Source organism: Dryobates pubescens, chromosome 15, assembly GCF_014839835.1.
Source record: "Dryobates pubescens isolate bDryPub1 chromosome 15, bDryPub1.pri, whole genome shotgun sequence".
Lineage (NCBI taxonomy): Eukaryota > Metazoa > Chordata > Aves > Piciformes > Picidae > Dryobates > Dryobates pubescens.
Genome location: NC_071626.1, coordinates 13,782,755 through 13,805,639, shown reverse-complemented (window position 1 = coordinate 13,805,639; position 22,885 = coordinate 13,782,755). Strand labels below are relative to the sequence as shown.

Genomic DNA, 22,885 nt, shown 5'->3' with positions numbered 1-22,885 from the left:
ACACTACATTCTGCAGCCTGGGACAATCCAGTGTCCCCAGAGACAGCAGCCAGGAAGGTGCTGTTTTGTTTGCAGACTGGTTAGGAGATAATGAGAGTGACACTGTAGGGAGAAGACTCAGGCAATATGATTTTTAAAAAAGGAGATAAAGCAAAAAATCCACCATGATTTTGTGGCTTTTTGAGCAGACTGGAAGTAGGGTAAAGAAACACAGACTATTAGTTTAATAAACTAGAATGAAGGACTAGCATATTTTGACACTCCGTCGCTGTAACTAGCCCTTAGTGAAACAGAATCTTTGGCCAGTGCTATTTTGAAGGAGGATTTCTGTATCTTTATGCTTGCCCTGACTACCAGGCACATGGGGGCTGTGCTGTTTAACCCTCCTTCCCCTCCTTTATATCCCCCATTGTCACAAAACCCATAGGCAGTATTGTACAGCATTATTATTCCCCTCCCCCCAACTTTCCCTCTTTCAGTTGGTGTCACCACAAAGGAATAGATTATTACTGACACTGATCCCAATTTAATCCTTCCAATAATCTGATTTTTTCCAAGCCTATTTATATCCTTGAAATGACAGTGGAGTTTAAAGTGATACAAATACCTGAGCCTAAGCACTGGTACTATCCACACCAGCCTACTCCAGTTTTGATGCTCCACAATGCAGCATAACCCCAAAGATTACATGGCAAATGCCTTCCCAGGTGTCGGCAGTGCTAGACTGGTCCTTGGTCCCTCTTTTTGATAATCAATATTTTTCACGTTAGAAGTTTACTCTGTGTTACACTGGTAACAAGCTGGGGTCACAAATTAAGCCGTAAAGCTCATATAAATGTCAAATTTCTTTTCCCTTTGTGGATTTTTAATAACCTTCCGGTGTCTGGAAATGATCAAGAAGTAAAGCTTTCATAGCAATGTAAGAAGTATAAACCCATTCTAGTTTGTTATTTCATCCAGCAAGGTGAGAAGTTTTTTTATCTTCCTGGGCTTTAAGGTGATCAGCCAATGTTTTCTCCCATCCACAGTCTCTTTAAGGAGCTTAGTGAAGTTTGACATTCAAAATACAGACAAACCAAACTAAAACCAATGCCACCTTTAAGGCTGCATATTCTAATGTGCTTGCTGGACTATTTCCACTCCTTGTAACCAATTCATTTTAATATTGCTCCTGCTTCTTGCTAGATCTGCAGAACTTCAGTTCACACGTAGCCTCAGTATAGTTCAACCAGCAGTCAGCAGGTTTTTGTTCTTTTTTTCCCCCTCCACTTTTATAATTCAACGCAGCGACTTGTTTACATAACTAAATCCTTTTGTTTCTCCAAAAGGGACTTGGATATTCCACTGAGCGACAATGCCCGTGGTAGGTGATGGTCTGGATTTTCCAAAGCAAAGACTTCGGTTTTCAGCAGAATTTACATTCCAGTAATAAATATTTAAAGGAATTATAACAGCACTGAAGCAAAGAATGTCCCTCTGAAACACAAACACATGCACACGCACGTGTGCACATACACACACACTCACAGTCAATTAGTCTGGGGTTGCTCTGATGCAGATGGTGCCTCTGTTCAAATCCTGAAATATTTTGCTTTTTCCATTAGAAAACTTGGCCACTTTGGATTTCTAATACCCCATGAAAAGCATATACAATGCTATTCCTTGCTGTCTATGTAGCGTATCGCTCAAACATCTGTGTCAAAGGCATTTTCTGCAACAGGGCTTCTTTCTGCCCCTAAAAATTGGAAGGTATAGTGCAAATCATCCTGCTCTCTTGCTGTCCTTTCTCAGGTACAAATTTTAAGATTTTAAATCATCTCTACTTTTTCTACCGAGGCTAAAATAAATGACATCAATACAGCACTTTTCAAACATATTTGGGCTACACAACTACCTTTTGGCTTCAGATCTGTAGACTGTTATTAAGCAAATGAGATACTGATGTACTTCTCCATTTACAAAGCTTGTATTTGCCCCTGTGGGCATAATACCAGGTGATGTCTTAATTAATGCTGGTAAAGATCATATACAGGATGCAAACAAGAGAGCTGCTTTTTAAAAACAAAACCAAAACAACAACAAAAAAAATTCCCACTTCTCTGATGAAAAAGAATGAAGTGACTCCAAAAAGCAGAATAATAAAAACCAAAAGGCAAAAGAGGGAAGAATGCAACATAAATATTGCAGTTACCTGCAAACGTCTCCCTCTGCAAACAACACAGTATTTATTATGTGCAGTTGTACCCTGCACAGCACTCCACAGTATTCATAAGATGACCTGTCTGTCTTTACATCTGCATTGAACCATGCCCACATTAGCAGCACTGCATCTGTATTACCCACTGGCTGAGTATAATACCCACTCAGTGCTACTCACTGAGGAGGTATTGGAGCCTGCTGTCCATTCTCATGCCCTGGACTGCCTTATTTCATGAGCAGCTTCACCATGAGGAGACCTGCTACCTGCAGAGGAGTGGCCTGCACTGGACTGACCCACTGACACAGCACAGCATGCTGGGGTCTGTCATGTCCTTCTTCAAATTGGCAAAATAAAATGCAGTGGTCAGTGCTTTCCTCACCTTCACCTGCTGTGTTACCTGCATCTGCATCTATCATATGATGAGACCAACATACTGATGTATGTTTTACAGGAAGACTTTCATCTCAGACCTTCAAAGCTTGAATTGTTTTGGTTGGAAAAGACCTTTAAGATCATAAAGTCCAACTATTATCTAACTCTACCAAGTCTGGTGCTAAACCATATTCGTAAGCACCACATCTATGTCTTTTAGACACCTCCAGGGGTGGTGATTCAACCACTTTCCTGGGGTGCCACTCATCCAGGTCATGAGCTTCAACTTTCTCCAGGAGGATGCTGTGGGAAACAGTCAAATGCTTTACTAAAGCCCAGGTAAACAAAACTGACAGATTTTCTTTCATTCACTAAGTTGGTCATGTTATATATATATAAGATGGGTGGGAGCTGCAGAAGGACCTGTCTCAAAATCTCACCAAAAAAGCAAGTGAAAGGAATGGAGAAATAGATGGGGGAGAATCAGTCTTGGAGATGGGCCCTATGGCAAGAGTCTAGAAGCAAGAATGCTACCTGTTAGTTTTCCATTCATTTCTGTGGCCAGGGCTAAGCAAGAAAACAGTACTTCATCTCCATTTCTATCTCCATCTCTGATTTTTTACCATGGGATTCTGGTCATTCTTAGTTTATTAGGTTAAATTTGCTGACCTGAAAACAAGATATTAATATTTCACATTGATTCTGACTTAAACTAAACAGAAGCAGACATAAGAGTGGAAATAATCTAGTTGGTCACTACAGACAATGACAGTGAACCAGTTTAGGAGAAATAGAAGGTGACTGTACTTCATGTGGCAGGTGGCCATCTAGCCAAGGTAAATCCACAGCCAAACAACAGAGGGGTGAGTGAGTGTGGACATATGAGCATGGACATTCATGCACCAGTGGAGAAGCAGGGATAAATGCTTTTACACTCATCAGACCTCCTCACTGTGTTCAGCTTTCTGCAGGCACTGGCACAGAGAAGCAGCCCCTGGAAAGGTTTTGCCACTTTCTGTAGAGAGCTTTGGGACGGGCCCTTCAGCCAGGGGAGGGAAAGAGAGAGACCTCCTGCAGCAATCGTGAGATCCCTCCAGGGCAGGGACAAGGCAGGAGAAGCTTCTCACTGAAGAGGGGATGGAGGCAGGAGGGCCTCCTGCTCCGACAGCTCAGTCTTCCTATGCCAGCCCTGCTCCATCTGCTGGCAAGAACAATGCCCGCCGGGATCCAAGCTCCTGCAGCTTCCCCTGCACAGAGTCCCTCCACGACCTCATTTCATCCACCATAAGGGCCAAGCGTGAGAAGAGCAAAGCCTTCCACAAAGAGAGGAGGGAGAATAACCATTTCTGTTAGGTCACAGGATGAGGAACTGACATCCCATGAGCTTCCCTCTACTTTTGCTTCTAACATGCCATCAAAGTTACAAAGCAGCAAATTAAAGTATTGTGCACACTGTTTTTGCCATCTGATCTACTGCTTGAGAACCTGATTTTGCTGCTTACTTGTGGTCAGTCAAGCACCAGTGAAAATGCCCTGCAAATACCCTGAGGCTGTGTGGCAGAATGGGATATTACTGGGAACAGGGTGAGATGGCAGCAACAGCTCCTGTCTTAGCCCAGGAAACCATGGTGCTTTTGTGAAAGGCTTTCAGGAGAAACAGGAGCACTTTGGCTTTCTGGTTTCCTGCTTAGCATTTCCCAAGGTTATTGTTTTAGCTTTACCTCCATTTTACACCTTGCCTGATAAGTGCATAAGAGGACAGCTCTCCTTTATTTAGACTATGGAAGCAACACAGAAAGTTTCTGCTGTGTATAAGGCTGAATGGCATTGCAAACCCGTCTCACTTTTCCCTGTGCAAGAAGATGCAGGCTGGTTTAAGAAAGCTCCCCTCTGAAAGGCAGTGGGATTGTTAGCTCTAATATGACTGACATGAAATGTTTGTTGGGTTTTTTTAACTCATCCTGCCTTCTGCTTTTGGGAAATCACCTGCATCTGGATTTTGCTTCTCTTTTCTGTATGGGAAAAAAACACTTGTGTTCATCTTCCTCTCATACTTACAAATGGCATCTCTTTCAGCTCTGCATTAGGGGCAGTGAGGTGAATGGAGTGGACTGAGGTGCCCCATGTAAGTCAGTCCTTTGGAGAGGGAAGAAAGGTAGCCAGCGTCAGATCAATGTTTAAAGAAAATTTAGTTTCCAGATTTCCCTATTCCAATGAAACAAGAAGAGGTTTAGTGCTATATTATCCATACTTCCTCTTTAGTCTGATTTTATCTGTGAATTCTTGCACTATTGTTCTGGGAAATTTCAAGGTGAAAATTTTAGACAGACCTTAGCAATTTCAGTGGACTTATTCATGGTGTATGTAGTTATGCAAATCTTTGCAGAGTCAGGAACTAACAAAATACCTGATGGAATAAGTAATAATCCTGTGTGTTCACAAAAGCAGTTCTCTTACAGCTCATTTTTAATAATGAGCCTCAGTCAACCAAATGCTACAGAATTCAGAACAAAAAGAGAAAACAAACATAGCTTCACTCTTAATGCTACAAGATCCTGGGAAGAAATCCATACCAGTTCTTCCATATCTCTGCTTGACTACAGTCATTCTTCATGTAAATCACATGCTGGTGATTAATAGATCTTCTATCAATTGATCTTGAACCGAAGTCAAAAGAACATAACTTCCCTCCCCCCCCTTTTCTTTCTTTCTTTTACTTACTTTTTTCTTTTATTTTCTTTCTTTTTTTTTTTTTTTTCCCTACACTTGCATTAAAAAAGATTATTCAGAAATCTTGGAATGAAGAGTGCTAGGTCAAACCCCAAATTTTTCTAGCAAGTCTATAAAAACTTAATTTAAAAAGTCACATAAGTCATATCCTGGAAGACTTATCCAGGTTATGGCTTAAGTATGCTACTCATATGCTGCCAGCTTGTTCTAAAAGTACAAGATGAGTTGTAGTGCCTTGCAAAGCAGCTAAAACCCTTCCCTGGGCCAAACACATGTCCAGAAGCAGTTCAGTGGTTTGACCTGAGCAAAGAAGTCCTGCAGCTGCCCACCAGTCCCATGCAGAGCTGGGCTGCGTCTCAGCAGTACAAACCAGGGAGCAGTGCGGGTCCTCTGTAGTTCTGGCAGGACTCTGTGTCTACCTCCCCATCACGTCCCAAGCTCTGGGAAGTCTTCATTTAGGAATGTTGCCATACAACTGCACAGATCCAGCTGTGGCGTGGTGCTATGTAGAAGCTAAGAAATCTTCATGAGTACCACCTGTCTGTGCACTACAATGTCCTGTGTCACTCATGAATAATTTATTTTCTGTTATCTAGGGCTTCTTTTTCCTCTCCTCTTCACCTCATGTAAAGGGGAGCTGTTTGTAGATCCATGTGCTTAACACCTACTGATCTTGGAAGACCCTCTCTTGGCTTGTTGTATGTTAACATTGTTTACATTTTTTTATTCATATGCAATTAATAAAATTTGGGCAAAACTTTATGGCTTTGACTACACTCTGGACAGATTATGGATTTTATATTCTCCAACAAGGACTAAGAGGAGATTTTACTCCGACAGGAGAGTGTGCTCTCCTTTGCACAGTATTCCACTCAGTATTAGAAAATCAGACATTCCCAGTTAGTCAAACAGGGCCATGATCTGTAAGGTTTGGGGTGGGGTTTTTTTTGGTGACTTTTGTAGCATTTACTGTTCCTATTGATCTCCAAAATTCAGGACAGCAGCAAGTGTGTGAGAAAACTCACCTCTAGTTTCCCTGTCTTTTGGAAAGAGATGCTTAAATAAAGACTCAAACACAAGGTAAAAGCCGAGTATACAGTTTAAACTTGCCTCGCCCAAGTCCATCAATTCAGGCAAATGTAGCTTGAGAACTGACAGCCCAAATGGTGCAAATGAATTCAGAATAAAGCACTATTAATGTGAAATACATGTTCAGCACAGGGACGGGAGTTATGCAAGTGAAGCTTCTCTGCAACAACTCCCAGTGTGGATAAGCCCTTAATTACTTCTAAAAATTTCACCATTACTAAGCCATGCTTAGTAATTTCCAGAGGCCTCGAGTTTCTGGAGCAACTGGAGTATGAGATTCAATTGCATTCACTTCAGTGGAGGATACAGTTAAGTATGGGCACGTTTGTAGGCTTGAGGCTAGTCATTAACTAATTAGTGTACGGGAACATTTATGTTTTTCCCATCTGATTTTTGCAAAGTTATTTGGCAGTACTTGCTTATGAGCCCTCCCCTCCTTCTCCCCCTCCCGCCCGTCTTTTCAGCAGCCGAATCCCCACCGTTGCCAAGTACACTAACTTCCCCTTTCCCCCTTACGGTAAACAAAAATACTTGCTTTTCCAATACAGACACATACATACATAAAGATATATTTCAAAACAAAATCAAAACACCAAGGTTATAGATTTCGGAGCGTTTGTTTCTTTCGCAGCCATGAAACACCTCCTGTCCCAGCTGGTCTGCGGGAGCGGCACCGCTGGGTGTGTGTCGCTGCTGCCCCACAACTACAATCCCCAGAGTGCAAGGCGAGGGGCGACTGCCGGGAAGAAGGGCAGGGAGTCCCGGGAGCCCCAGGAGCCTTCTGGGAGTTGTAGTCCGGCGGCTCCTGCCTCGCTGCTGAGCCCAGGGCACCTTTCCAAGCACCTGTCTTATTTTGTGGGAGGCAGCGATGAGTCTACTCTCCACCGCTCCCCTCGGGGCGTTCCAGAGCAGAAGCCTCCTGGCAGCTCAACCAGGAACCGGTGGAGGAGGCAAGGGAGAAATGTAAAGGTAAGGAGCTCCTAGGATTTGCTGTGGAGTTGGCGGGGGAGGGGAGCTGTAAATCCTCTTGCCCCTCCTGGTTCTAATCGCCCCCTGCTTTTGGCTGAAAGGTTTTGCTGTGTTGTTCCTGGGACACGTTATTGGGCAACTCATCTGGGTTGGTTTGTGGAAACATCTGCAGTGTTAGCATGTGGGACTGGCCGTGTAGGTATGTCATTGTCTTGTGACGCTGTGGTTAGAAGTGTGGCTCTTGGCTTCTGAGAATAATCATTCAGTTTCAGAAGAAGGTGAGGGAGGAAACCCCACTCCTTATAGTGACTGGATTTTTTTTCTCTAAGTGAATAAGGGTCTCATAATACCCAACTTGTTGCTGAATTTAAGCTTGCTTTTTAAGTCTTGGTTGGTCAGTTGTGGTTTTTTTGGGTGGGTTGGTTTGGTTTGGTTTTGTTTTTAAGTTGACTTTCCTAGATCTGAGTAGAAAGAAATAGTCAAATACATATTTATTTTTTTTTTTTTGCATAAGTGTATGTTTCCTTGTTCTAGTGTTCCTCCTGTTTGCTCAACTGGAGGCAACTGGAAATTCTGTGGTATGCTGATCACTACAGTGAAAAGCCTTAGAAATTCTTCAATTTCTCCTTCCTGATGTATAAAACAGAGTGGTGGTCAAGACATCCCAGAGAGAAGTGGCTTTGTGGGTTTCACAGGTTGGGTAAAACACTCCTGAACATTTTGTCTCTGGTCCTCTGACAAGTAGGTGCCTGTGAAGGTATTCCAGCCTTGCTGTTGGTCCTTAACACCTCAATGTAAATTTGCCAGAGTTTTGGGAAATAGCGTGAGAGTGCTCTGCAGACCTTCCAGGGCTGAACAACATCTGATGGTGATCCTCGATGCTTGGGCACTGGGTTCAGTGACAGTTATACACTGAAGGTCCCATCCTACAAATAGTTTGCTAATTATGCAGAAGACTGCAGATTTGCTGTTTGCACTGCTTATGGCCAGTAACACTAGTTCTCAGCTACTGCTTCTTGTGTGGCACAGCAAGCAGTGGGCACACTGAAGGCAGTGGAAGCAGAGTGGGAGCTTTTACTAAGGCTGCTGATGCAAGAGACAATTTAAATGAGAAAGGCAGAAGGAAAGATAGGAGTCAGTTGTAGTAAAGGGCTCACCTACGAGAAGATGTAAAAGGCAGTTCTTGGTTCTGCTGGGGATTGCATTACCCTTTCAGTGTTAATAAAGTAGCTTTGCCGTTAATCTCTGCAGATGCTGCCAAGTTCTGAACAGGTTTGGACAATGAGGCGGTTCCCTCCCTGCTCAGAGACTTGGCACCTCTGGATCAAAGAGAAGGTATGGCTTTTGGGTGTGTTAGATTCGTACACTGTGGGCACCAGGGCTGCTGAGAGGGTGTCCTTCACAAATAAAACATGCAGAAATACGGGTTACCCAAAGCTATAGCTCTTTGCTTTGCTGGTAAGAAGTGATGAACCTTCTCCCAATTAATCCATTACCTTAAAAAACCCAGCAGCTGTAGTGGGGAGGACTCACAGGTGCTTTTCACTTTAAATTTTCCATACACCATACAGACTTCTGGCATATCTGATATTCTGACGGTTTACAGCATTAGTGACACTGCTAATATGTATATAATAGCAAATAATTTGTAAGGGCATTTGACTCTGAAAGCATTCCCTAAACATTTGAGAAACTTTCCCAAATGTGAGCAGCACTAATATAAAAACCAAGGAATGAATCTGCATGCAATCTTGCTGATATTTCCCTGTCTGCTGACGCCATGTGTACCAACCTAACCCAGTCAATGAGAACCACTGCAGGACTAGCAGCTCTGTCTCCAAAGAAGTGGCATGTCCAGGGATGCCACCAAATCCCTGGGACAGGGCATGTGTCCAAGAAGGAGGATGGTGGGATCTCTGTTGCACCTTGTGAGCTCTATGCAGGTAGCAGCCTGTCTCTCCTGGAGGTGAGGGCTGTGCCAGCAAAATACAAGTCCACCTCTCTACTCCACCTTTCCCCATCTGCCAGTCAGGCTGCAACGTCTAAAACAGGCATGGATTTTCCTGCTTACCCAACATCAGCATACCTCCCAAAAAATAGTTGTGTTGGTTTTGTTTTCCTTCTCTTGCACATATCAGAGGTCAAACAGTGTGATGTTGCTAATAGCATTATATTGACCCATCTCTGCTGTTGCTATTAATATCTGAAGAAATTTCCAAATGCCACAGCCCCAGTGATAGTACAGTTGCCTGCTTGTTTTCCTCTTGCCAAACACATTTGGGTGTTCCATTAGCAAGTCCAGTAATTCCTAGTCCAAATTTTACTCCTTGGTACTGTTAAGAAACTAAGGACCAGCCTATCTATAGAAGAGAATATACAGGGAATATCCATTTTTGCAATGGATAGCAAGTTGATTTGCAATGTCATCTGAACAGTATCTAAGGCTGAAGGTATTCAGGGGAGGTCCTGTCTTTTCCTTGCTGACCATAGAAGCATAACTCATTCTTTGAAAGAAAAGCACATTGAGAATTCACCCCCAGAGCACCCACTACTAAATTTCAATTGCTGTTTTTTATGTCATTATTTCAGTTTTAGTAACTCTGTAAAAGACAAAAGGTTGCTCTTTCCGCTTTGAGCTCTTTTCATCCTCTGCTTTTACGTCAAAGGTTACCCTGAGCAGTGTATACATCTGTGTGTAGAAATACATATTATTCATATCTTGTCAATGTATGTGCTGGAAAAGAGAAACCGAATTTATAGCTATATTTCCTCTCTGCTGGGGCTTTTAGAGTTGAGTGTTTCAGTGTTTCCTCTATAAACCTCTGTTTTCTGAGGTTTATAACAGTCTTGAAGACTGTAGAGGTCTTGAACCCTAAAAGAAATTGTGTAATGTGGCATTTCCAATACAACTGTAACTGCACCTTAAGGAGTGTAATCTCAGTGTACCCACAATGCTCCAATAAGGTTAATTGAAGTTACATATATTAAGAGAAAAAGAACATTTTACCCTTGGAGTTGGTATTTTCCATCCAGAGAGCTGAGAGCATCACACAGGGACAGAGTGCATCTACCTAATGACTTACAAAAATGTCGTTCCTTGCTTCACTATTAAAATGCCCCAGTGCATCTGCAGAGGCCCCTCTCAGCACCCAATTCCCTCATTTGATGCCTCACAGCTCTACAAGGCCAAGGGGAACCAAGGCTAAGGCAACTGGAAGAAATGTTTTTTATCTAATGTATGATAATGCTTTTGTTCTGTGGCCTATCTGTTGTTTCTGCTCTTGGCTTCTAGCTGTGCATAAGTATAGGTCCCATCTGAAACCCATTTTCTCTGTTTCCATTTAGCTTACTCCACCTGGCTTTTTGCATTCATGTATCTCTTTGCTTACAAATGTAAGGTGAATGAACTACAGTTAAATCACAGCATCCCACTGGCCTTGCGCTGTCTGAAGTAGTCCCATCTCCTTTGCCATGCCTTTGGGTAGTTGCTGGGTTCTCTGGTTAGCCTGAACTGCCACAAAGAAACTTTCTGTTAAGGAGAAAGTACCCCATACATCAGGGTACCTGTCCAACAGGCCTGTCCCTCTAAGGGGCACCTCTTCCAATGCACCTAGTTTAAATTTTTGTTGATGGCTGTAGGATTTGGTGCTAGGCCAGAGATCTCATCATGTCATTTTGGTTGCTGCATAAGTTCAGCTATCAGAGTTGGATCAGGGGGAAGTGTCTGCACTTCGTGGTTGTTCTGAGTTAAAATGAATACATTAAAATGTATCATGAGGATGAAGTGCTGCAGTTAAAAGTGGACAGCTGCCAGGGCTGCTGCCTATGCTCATACTAGAGATGATTTATTATTGCAGTTGCTCAATTGAGTTTATTTGACTTAATTGGTTGAAGGTAAAGAAAGCAGCAGCATGTTCAGAGTAGAAAGCAACTCCTAAGAATTGTTTGAAAAAATGCCTTGAGACTTACTAAGCTTGAAGACTTTGTTAGGCTCTGTGGCAAGTATGAAGCAGTCCTCTCTGACTGTTACAGAGCTATGGTTTTCCCCGAACCTTAGCTCTGATCAGCAGCCAGTAAAAATATAAAGTATAATGGCTAAAAGTTTTGTTCCATGGTTTGTTTTTGAAATCTTATTTATTTTAGTGAAACTGAGAAGGATACATAGTTCATTTTTGCACTAGTCCACCCACAGTCTTAAGGTTGTGCTCACCTGCTACTTGGTAGAAGGCAGCAGAAGGTAGGAGGCTGGATTTACTGTGAACCTTAGGCTCAGATCCTGTCTGCACTTCAGCCACAGAAAGGAAGTTAACATGAGTGTCAGCAGGGTAGAAATCTTTTTGAGGCTAAGTCCTTCGTGCTGTTTGAACCCATAAGTCACATTATTTAGTCTTCCACTTAACCTCTTTTCCCGTGGCTAACAGGTCAGCTTATTGAGTTCACAGCCTGTTACAAGTATTGCTAACTTCAAGTGTTCAGAAATTACAAGTTTATTTTCAGCTTCATGAGACTGCAGGAAGGAAATAAATTTCTTAAAGTGAGCAATTGAAATACTTTAATTAGTATTTTAGCCCTGATCCTTTGAGTTTCCGAGCTTTGGATCTCTCCCCACCTTTCGCCCCACCCCCCACTTTGAAGACTTGATCATCTTTGTCCTGAGTAAAACATGTATTTGTCACAATTGCACAAATGAACTAGTGCTTTAGTGAAAACCTGAACTAAGTCAAGACTTTCAGTAAGATCTTATTTGGAAAATCTGGTCTTGTGATTGTGTAAGTTTGTTTTTTCATTGTTTTTTCTTTCCTGCTCACTCATCAGTTATAAATGTCTGTGTTACAACATATCTGCTGAGAATGAGAAAGCTGACAGTATTTCTGATTTGGTGAATTAGTGTGCAAGTGGTCAGCAGAAAGGACTGCAGCAAAAAAGTGATGAATGGGAGAACACAAAAGGCTGGGCTAGATTAAAGCCATCCGTATGTTACGTGTGCTCTTCTGCAGTGTGTGAGGGGCTGCAATTTGCATGTTAGTTATCTGGGCTTCCTTTCATATGGCTAAGAAGGCCTTTGGGAATATTTGGAATGGATCTACTAAGAATTATTCATCATATGATACATCAGTTTAGGCAGTGAAGAACCTCTGGATAGGGGCAGGAGTGTAAACAAAGCTTTCTGATATACTTTATATTGCTTCTGCTTTTGCCCCATAGTGTGAAGCTCTTCCTGCCACAAATCTGTGTGTTTCAGTGCCCCATATGTTTTGGATTCTTACTGCTATCAGAAAATATCCAGCACAATTGTTCACAGTGCAGTTATTGTCATTTTGAAATACTTAGCATGGGAAACATTTTCAGAGGCAGGAGAGGCAACAGGGCACCAACTTCCCCAGCCTGTCTGCAGGAGTCAGAGCACCATTACCAAACCCTGGACTGGTGTTCTAAAGGAGAACCTTCTGGTGTCTTGTGTAAAGATGTTCCTGCAGCTTAGCAAAAGTGCTTTAAAGAATTTCTGAAGAATGGGGGAAGACTGAGAGACCTCAGGCTGTTTAGTCTGGAGAAGAGAATGCTGAGAGGGGACCTTATCAATGTCTACAAATATCTAAGATGTGGTTGCCAGGAGGCTGACGCCAGTCTCTTTTTGGCGGAACCTAGTGATAGGACAAGGGGTAATAGACATAAACTCAGTCAGAGGAAAATGCATCTCAACGTGAGAAAAAACTTGCATACTGTGAGGGTGATGGAACACAAAACAGGCTGGCCAGAGAGGTTGTGGAGTCTCCTTCACTAGAGATCTTCAAAACCCACCTGGACACATTCCTGTGTTGGACTTGATCTCTGGGGGTCCCTTCCAACCCCTAGAGTTCTGTGATTCTGTGACTGGTCCTCAGTGATTACTCTGAACTGCCAGGTTGAGTCTCATTGCAGTCATACTGCCTTTTTATGTGTAATTGACTAACTGGTCCTGGGATTCTTGAGATATGAAAACCATTACTGTGACAACAGTATTAGTCTGATTTTGACCATTTTTCCTTTGTGCTAATTTTCTGCCTCATCTCTACTGAGATTGGATGGTGGTAGTGCCTGTACTGGTTTTGGCATGTTTGTATTGTTTAATACATTGTACATTCTGTTGCTCTTCTGTATCTCAGAGGGCTGATTGCTTCTGATCCCTCTGATTTTTGACACAGATAAAGCATCAAGGCAGATATGATACTGCTCATCATTCACAGATAGGACTCGTTCTTGCCATCCTGAAGGCCATAACTCATGGTGATGTCCTTCATTCATATCTCTGGGACTTACTCTTGAAGCACATGCTATGTGAAAAAACAGTGGTAGGCTTCCAGTGGAGCATGCTTATTCACCTGATCCGAGGTTCAGGTTTTTTGAGTCTCCTGGTAGCTTTCCCTTTTTGTCATTTTGAGTTTTGACAGAGTATTGATAAATGCATTGCATTAGTAAATTTGCTCTTTCAAAATACCCTATTCCCTTGTATCTGTCATTATCTTTCTATCTGTTCTAGCCTTAGTACTGAGGTCCTGAGGGCACCAGTAGATCTTAGTTGTCCTGCTTGGCACCACCTGAGACACCCCAGTTACACGCTCTGCCTATGGGCCCAGAAGCCCCACTGAATTAGAGGACACAGTCTCAATCTGCCCCAGGGGAAGTTTAGGCTTGAGGTGAGGAGAAAGTTCTTCACTGAGAGAGTCATTAGCCCAGGAATGGGCTGCCCAGGGAGGTGGGGGAGTCACCATCCCTGGAGGTGTTCAAGAGGGGATTGGATGTGGCACTTAGTCATGAGGTCTGTGGTGACAGGTTGGACTTGATGATCTTTGAGGTCTCTTCCACCCTTGGTGATTCTGTGATTCTGTGAATTTTGAGCATTGGGCTGACCTCTTGGATGGTTCTTGATCCCGGCTCAGCCCTTGCTGTGCTAATGGATCCAGTTACCTGCCTACTTACCAGTCTGGTAGGCCTGCACTCATTGATGAGAGCTAGTTTACATGAAGGTTATCTCCCTTCTCTGCCATCCCATCCCCAGGACATGTGTGCAAGCTGCCCATGGTCTGTATTAGCAGTCTGGTGCTTTTGAAAGCAGTACTGAGCATCATGTTTATCCAGCTTTTGGCTCGTCTTTTTCACAGGCAGAATATGGGGTGGCTGTCTGTGACTGTTCTGTAATGGGATGGTCAGATCTCTCTCTTCATGGCTGCTATTCTTCCCTTTGTCCTTTCTGTTTGTTCTTCAACTCTCCTCCTCCCATTAGGGCAACTCAAAGGACGCCATGGGCAGAATTTCTCCAGCTGGAAGTCCAGGAGCCATTGCACTGCTCTGTGCAATGCCAATTGCTATGGCTAATTGCCTCCGAGGCGGGTGTCTCACTTTAAAGGAGAGTGTGTGTAATCATTCTCTAAAGAAATCTCTTTGTATCATGTTAAAAGGATTTCACAATAAAATTATTGAACTGCAAAGTGGAGAGCTAGGGTGGGGAATGTAGTCGCTAGAGATAGCACATTGAGCTCTCAAAATATTTCTGTTAATTGGGGAAAATCAGCATTTGACATCTTCCTATTTGCAAAATGGTGAAAAGGACTGGACTTTATATGCTTCAGTGTTAATCCCACAAGCTAATGGATGAAAGAGAAGTTGATAAGCACGGTTTAGTTAATTAAGCTATAGGACAAGGTGCTTCTATTAAGTTTTTCACAGTTCTTCTGACTTGTGGTCCAGCACTGAAAAACAGTTTGGAGAATTTAAGCCTTGAGTTTTCTATCTAGAGTAGCTTTTCGATCAAAGAAAGGAGCTTAGATATCTTTCATGTTGTTTAAAAACTGAACTTCATAGAAGAAATTATAATGTAACAGTTCTTAACACGGTATTGTTACAAAGGCAAACATTTATATGGCTCTCTACAACTGCAGGACTAGTCTAGGCAGGGTTCTTTGGCTTTTGCTGTCAATGTGGAGCTATTGATCCATGAATCTAAGTCCTTACTTATTTCCAGTCAAGTTTATAGCACAATGAAATTACAGAATTGCTTAAATCAATCAATGTTTCTTAAGCAAGCTGTAGAAATATAAACAAGTTACTGATTATATAATAAAGTCAATTTGCTTAGAAATGCCTGGCCATGGGCAGCAGATGTTACGTTAATTTCTGCTTTCTCTGGAATTTCAGTGGGGCTGTAAGATCTTAATGCCACTATTAGAAAAGGTAACTTTATTTTAGAAACTCATTCCAAGCTCTCACAGCAAGAGGAAGAAACTTTTATTCCTTTTGACCACAAAATCTGTGCTATTTCTAAGTGGAGTTCTTTGAAATAACTAGGATATCTCACAGCTTGTTGCTTTAGCGGGGACTTAGTACAGCGGCACTACATTTAGTTAGCATAATGAGTTTTATAGCCTCTGTGATATTGACTGAATTTGAAGTATCAGCTTTTAGTCAACTAAGATTAAATTTGTTAGTGAAATACAAGTTTGCATTATATTTTAGCTTTCCTGGATTTTTTTTTTTAAGCTGGGTGCCTGTTTTCTGGGAAGCATTTAGGTTAATATAATCAGGGTCTGACTTGGCAAAACAATTTTAAGTATAAAAGTGTGTCTTCCTGTTTCTCAGTAGGAAGTGTCATGAAAGCAGCTTCCTCAGCATGGTTTCACTGTTACTGCCTTTGCCTTACGAGATCCAGTGCATTGAAGTGATCATAGAATCACAGTATAGTTTGGGTTGGGAAAGACCTTGAAGATCATCTAGTTCCAATCCCTCTGCCACGTGCAGGGGCACCTTCCAATAGATCAAGTTGCTCCAAACCCCATCCAACCTGTCCGTGAACGCTTCCAGGGGTGGGGCATCCACAACTTCTCTGGACAACATGTTCCAGTGCTTCACCACTCTCATGGTGAAGAATGCCTGCCTGCCTTCCTTATGCGCAACCTCAATCTACCCTCTTTCAGTTTAAAGCCCCCTTTCCTGCTGTTACATGCCTTTATGAAAAGTCTTTCTCCAGTTTCCCTGTAGTTCTCCTTTAGGTACTGTAAGGCCACTATAGGGTCTCCCTGAAGCCTTCTCTTCTGCAGGCTGAACAACCCCAGCTCCCTGAGCCTGTTTTTGTAGAAGTGATCCAGATCCCTTGTCATCTTTGCAGTCCTCTTCTGGACTTGCTCCAACAGGTCCATGCCCTTCTTATGTAGGGGCCCCAGAGCTGAATGCAGTACTCAAGGTGGGGTCTCAGAGGGATGAACTAAATGGGGAGAATCACCTCAGCCTGGTGGTCATGCTTCTTTTGATTTTGTTTGTTTGTTTGGTGTTTTTGTTTTTCTCCAATGTGTTCTTTCAAGGTAGCTCAAGACTCTTCCATAAGCCCATGGTGTCATTTTGGTTCTCCCATCCATTTTGAATGCCAAGCAAGATCTTTGTAAGTGGCCTCAAGGCCTGCATGGTCTGTCTGCTAAGTAGATTGTTATAGTTTATCATGCAGGAGTACAAAATCATCTGATTAATCTGCTTCTTCAGTCCTTAAACAGGGACACTAATAATGAAGTCAAAGACAGCCTCTGTAAATCTCCTTTCCACTACCATTCCCAGTACTGTGGCTATTAAGGTTGTTTTAAATATAAAAAAATCCCTTTGTGAAATGTGTCTTTGATCTTCTTAATTGGTCTGTCTTAAATATGCTAAGAACTCATTTTGGCTTTGGAAGGGTTTTTGTCTTTAAGATAAATTAGCATCTTATATACTGTTTTGTACATGGGCTTTGTTAAAACTTACACAAACTAGTCTCAGATTAAACTAATTTTTTTAAGCTGTTCTGTGGTATTTCATTTACAGTATTTTGTGGGTAAGCTGTCTACATAACAGAATTTTTCTGACCTAAAGACTATTTTACAAATTTCTATAAAGGTGAACTGCTATAAAATTAAAACTTAACACCTTTCTAGACTTCCTTCATCTAGCATAAAGTTGGTGTGGTTCAGCCTTAATTAGACTATTATAGACCTAAAACATACAAGGTAGAACAGCATAAGAGGAGTTGAATTTGGTCATTAGCAGGAGTCTGTGGTTAGTCCAGCTGGTGTAGTCATTAGCTTGTAAAATACATGAGACATTTTCCAATTGATATCCTTGAAGACAGGACAAAATTCTTAATGTGATTTAGGTCTATTGAGAAGATAATAGTCCTGGGTTTTAATAAGATGTATATTTCCTGTCAGAAGGATACTTGTGTATGTCAAGCATTGCTGAGGCTCATTGCCACACTTGTATATATTTTGAAGTTGAAATGCATTGTTCTGGAAGAGCATGTACAGAAAATATTCTTGGAGTCACAGCCAGCAGGGCTTTAAGGCATGAAGGCTTCCTGGAAAACCCAGATTGTCTGGGTACCAGTTTGTTTTTCCCTTTTTCAGTTGAGGAACAGTTCAAACTCCCAGACTTTCAATGCTATAATGTACTTCCCTTTTTAACCTTTACTGCTGCGAACATCCATGCAGGCTGAAGCTTTGGCTGTTAGGGATTGAACTGCTTCTATCTTGCAGGTCTACCACATTCTGAGGTGTGAACTGAAGGATGAGGTGGTGTCTTTAGTGTAGGTTTATGCTGAACATTTTTCTGTTGCTTTTGAAGTTTGTGAAGAACAAGGTGGAATTTACTTACTATTGAAGAGAGGAGCTGGGATGGCACCATGTCAAGGAGCTGTGAACCTTGGTAGATGCAGTCTTAGTGAAGCCTTTTGGAAGCAAATGCAGACAGTGCTGCTGACTCATAGAGATCTGACAGGAAAAAGCTCTCTTCCATTTCTGCTTGTCTGTAGCTTCCTCCAGCATGCAGTTGGTGAAGACTTTGTATATCTCTACAGTTCTTTGAAACCATCATCGTAATCAGCCTGATCAGAGTGGCTCCACAAAAAGAACTGGGAGGTGGCTAGGAAAGAACTGAGCTATTAACTAGTTACTTAGGATGGTGTTGTGTAAGGGACCTGTAAAGTGAGGTGCAGGACTGGTAGGCAGCCTGTCATTGCTATCTGCATTCCTGACTCTTTGCCCCCACCCCACAAAGCATCATGTGGATTTTTGTGACTCTTCATGAAGCTGAGATCCTTAACTCTGCGGATGATAACTGTGGGTGTATGGTTCTGTGGTTCTATAGTGTAGAGTGTTCCTGGTGGGTTTTAGAGTCAGTGCTGCATGCCACCTTTCGTAATAGGTGCTGAGTTAAAAACCTTCAGCAAGAAGCAGGTGCTTAAAAAACAAAACAAAAAGAAAATCTCAAGAACAGAAACGTATGCTGGTTGTTTTTGTTAGCTTGATTATGTGTTCTTTTCAAAACTGGATGCTGATATGAGAACCTATTTTCATTATAATGCATGTCTTTAAGAGCTGTTCATCCCACCTACCTCCCAGTGTGGCTGGAAAAAGGCTCCAGTGCTTCTTAAAATGTGAGGTCTGTAACTGACTCTGTTTGCTGGTATGACTTTTGCCATTGGGTTTATTAGGAGGGCATCACTCCTCTCCATGCACAAAAATGGACTTTTGTTAAAAAGCCAAGTAAATGAAAGCACAGTGAAATCAGCATGTTATTTCTTACCTTCCACAGTTGTGGTGACTGCTTTAATGTTTTGAAGAGAATTTAATGCTTATGGATTTTTGTTTTTTTTTTTTTGTCTGGAAGTCAAATGCAATTGGTTACTGGTTGGGATTGGTTTGGACCCACTGATTAATTCCTTGTGTCCCTGGTCTTGAATCTTGTTGCAATTGTTCTTGGAGAACTTGACAGCAGCAGCATCCCAGCAGAACTGTTACTGACCCAGAATAGCAATAGCATTGCTAATACAATAAGCAAGGTTTTCTGTGAACTACTGTGCTGTTCTGTGGAGCTGATGAACTGGTTAACACCTTTTACTTATTCTGCAAGTATCTGAGGTTGGGAGGGAATTAATGCAGTTGTGAAGCATGGAGAACCAAAATAGCAGTGATTCAGTTAGAGTAGAGCCAAATCTTCTTAAAATTAAACTCCATTGTGTTAGAGACTTTACTTTTTTGATACCTATATTATTAACTCCTCTGATAAGAGGAAATGTAATACAGTGATACTGGAGAAGCCTTGCACATTAAATCTAAGCTTTTACCTTGGGGTGGTAGGAGAAGAAGCCACTTTTCATCTGATGTGTTATGGGAATCAGATGTTGCAGAATATCTGTTTCTCAAGGTTGCCATATAATTCACAAACTCAGTTTTTTAGGTAGTTTCGATTTCCTTAACTTTCAAATAGGTTGTTTGGAACAGGTGGGAAAGCTGCAGTGTGTGTGTGTATATGGGTGATTCTGGTTTAATAATAACAAATGATACTGGCCAGTTGAAGGAATTTTGTCAGGGGCAAGAGTGTTTACTTGCAAGCTGCTGCTGTTGTAAACTTCAAGGTTTTTTTGATAATGACTTTTGGTAATTTTGTGTGTGGCAGGTTGGTGGTTTTCTCTCATAGAAGTGCTTCAAAGTTTGGTTTCTGGTTAACCTTTCTAATTGGATTGGATCAGACTCTTGAAACAGGATTGAGGCTTGCAGGCAGGAAAGTATGGAAGAAGGCTGAGAAATCATAAATTACAGAGACACCATTTTCTGAACTGCAGTCAAAGCTTGGCCATTTATGTGTTTATGGAAATGTGACAGCTTGACTGCTACAATGCAGAGTTAGTAGTGATGTTAACCCTGATACTGGAAGTACAATGTAAGGCTAGCCATAGCATCTCCAGGAAGGCTGGTTAATGGTATCTCCAAGGGGAACACTGCACTGAGCCAGGAAAATTTGGTATAGTACCCATGAACCAGCGATGATACAGCCAAACAGTGCTGCGTGGACTATCCAGTGTGACAGATGCTGACTTACGGACTGTGGTGCTACAGTTGGGTTTTTCTGCTGATTTGTTTTTGTTTCTACACATGTGTTCCAATAATCACATTACAAGAACTTTCCCCTAATTACTCCCTTCAGTCGTGATAATTTAAAGTTTGCTTTGTTCCATTTGTTTAAAGTATAACCATTTTGGAGACTGTGTGGATAATGAATTTTTGTGTTGCAGAAATGCTTTATATTTGTTACTTCAGAGAATGCCAGGGCACCTCTAAAGGGTATTCATATTCTTCCATAGTGTTTACCATGGTCAGGCTCTTTCCCCCCTCTTTCCCCCCTCTTTCCCCCCTCTTTCCCCCCTCTTTCCCCCCTCTTTCCCCCCTCTTTCCCCCCTCTTTCCCCCCTCTTTCCCCCCTCTTTCCCCCCTCTTTCCCCCCTCTTTCCCCCCTCTTTCCCCCCTCTTTCCCCCCTCTTTCCCCCCTCTTTCCCCCCTCTTTCCCCCCTCTTTCCCCCCTCTTTCCCCCCTCCCACTTTCCCCAGTTTCCCACACTTGATGTCTAAAAACCTACTCAACAGTACTGATGTCTCAAGTGGTGAGTATGTAAATATTTACTGGCATGACAGTCAACAACAGTGGGATGGGGGATATTGCTACATCATACCACTCAGGGGACCTTCAAGCTCTCTCTCAGTGTGCAGTTGATGAGCACAGGAAAGGTTTGCAGTTTGTACTTGACTTGATGTGGCTTTGTTCTCTTGGTTCCTGTTTCCTTGCAGTTGCCATTTATATAGCTGTGGAAGGCTTTATCAGCTCTTGTGGAGACTTTCCCCTGCACACACCACTCAAGGCTGGAGCTGTAGTGGAAAAAAATGGAGCCTGTAGATCTCCTGGCATTTGCCTCTGTAGAAATGAATAGTACCACAGTCACCCTGGCTTTACTGGTGATCTTCATGGTCCTGCTCTATTGGTAAGTGATAACAGTGATAGGGGCTGCGTATCAGTCAGAAAGCCTGCTGAATCTCCCCCAACATATATGAAGTCTTTTGTTCATAAGGGGAAATAGGAACACAAAAGGGGAGATGTTTTGGCTGCAGAGGTTGAAATAAATACAAAACTCATGATGCTCTTTAGAGAATTCTGCCCTTGCAATATGTTTGTGCTAAGTACTTTACCAGCAAACTGCTAAAACTGTTTACAGAATTAAGAAATTATTGCTGGTTTCTTACTAATTTTTATAGGTGGCAGGAACACTGGTGCTGGGCAGAAAGATACTGAGTACTTGTTGGACCTCTTCTCTATAGTACTCTGCACACTTGTCTGTTGCCAGGTTTCTTGGCTTAAGTGTACAGATGCTTTAACTTCTGTTTGAATTTCCTCCATTGTTCTTTCCACACCGAGTAGTGGCTACAAATCAGAATAACAGCAGCTCTAATGGTCAGCACAGTAAGCATTGAGCAGTGAGCTGTGCTGAAATGAAAAGAAAAAAAAAAAAGACAAACCCACCTTGTCCAGATAATTTATTTCAGAAATTAAATTAGCTGAACTAGGAGTGCTTTTGTGACTGTTTTTACTTGCATACCTCTTCAAATCCTGCCTTCCAGTCCACCAGTGTTTTTTTCTCATTTGCTTGCCTGATCATGAAAAAAATCTCAGGGATGGAGGTAGAAAAAGAACCTCTGACAAAAACCTGACACTTGTTTAGAAGAAAATAGTGATGGCACCATGAATTTAGCACAGTTGTTGTAGAACTGTAAATGATAGATCATTTCTTCACTTCTTCATTCTTTGGCCCTGTTGAGCTTTGTTCAGTTTCATTCTGTGGCAAGGAATAGTCTAGAGAGACTGAAAAAGGCACAAGTCAAGCCCATATTAGATGTGCATTGCCATATCAAGTAAGTGGGTGAGTGAACCTGCTTTCTTAATAAAGCTGCCCAAATCAGCACAAACATCCAAGTGCTACTTTCTTTTGATTTTGCTGGAAAAAAGGATGGCAACACTAGATCTTTCAGTAAAACTGACCTGTGCATGTCTTTGAGCTTAAGGGAATGAGTGGGCAGGCACATGCACATCCACAGTTCAGAAATGCAGCAGATTGACTGGTGAGATCTGGCTTTCTCTAAGGGGGCTGAAAGAGCCTGATGCTTCCATGTAGTTCATGTCAAGATGTGATGAGGTCTCTGAAGGCACAGAACTGCTCTGTGTAAATGTAGGCTATGTTCTAGTGTATGCTTCTCTAGAGCCTTCTTTCCTGGTTCAATGTAAGGAAGGATTCCTCCCCTTGAAGCAAAGACATGGTAGTTCAGTGCAGAGTTCGGTCTTGCCATAAACAAACATAGCTCTAATTGCAAACTCAAGTCACAGTGAAACCAGGCTCCTGGCTGTGGATTCTCAGCTGCTGAATTGAGTGCCCACCATACAAGTTTAAAAAAAATCCCATTTAGGAATGAGGTGGGAAATTGCACTGCAGTAGAGATACCACATTTAGTGTTTCTCCTCTCCTGGCTGGAGGAGTTTTATATGGGAAAGTGTTTTCTTACCTACCGATGGTTATTACTAACCAATCCTGTTGATCTACAGATGCAGCTTGATTTTAAGTAGCTTATTAAATACATATGCCTATAAGTAATTTCTAATGAGAAGCTGGTATTTCTTGAAGTTGTGATGAAACATGCTAGGCAAAATCTGTG

General features: G+C 42.1%; 1 protein-coding gene across 1 annotated transcript in view; it reads left to right on the top strand.

Moving 5' to 3' along the window:
• The first annotated feature begins 7,196 nt into the window (after positions 1-7,196).
• Positions 7,197-22,885, top strand: part of TBXAS1 (thromboxane A synthase 1) — a 246,909-nt gene continuing 231,220 nt past the window's right edge. Inside the window, exons 1-2 of the mRNA XM_054167849.1 lie at positions 7,197-7,360; positions 20,975-21,165. Of these exons, the coding sequence (XP_054023824.1) occupies positions 21,068-21,165 (98 nt within the window). The 5' untranslated portion in view covers positions 7,197-7,360; positions 20,975-21,067. The remainder of the gene's footprint in view (positions 7,361-20,974; positions 21,166-22,885) is intronic.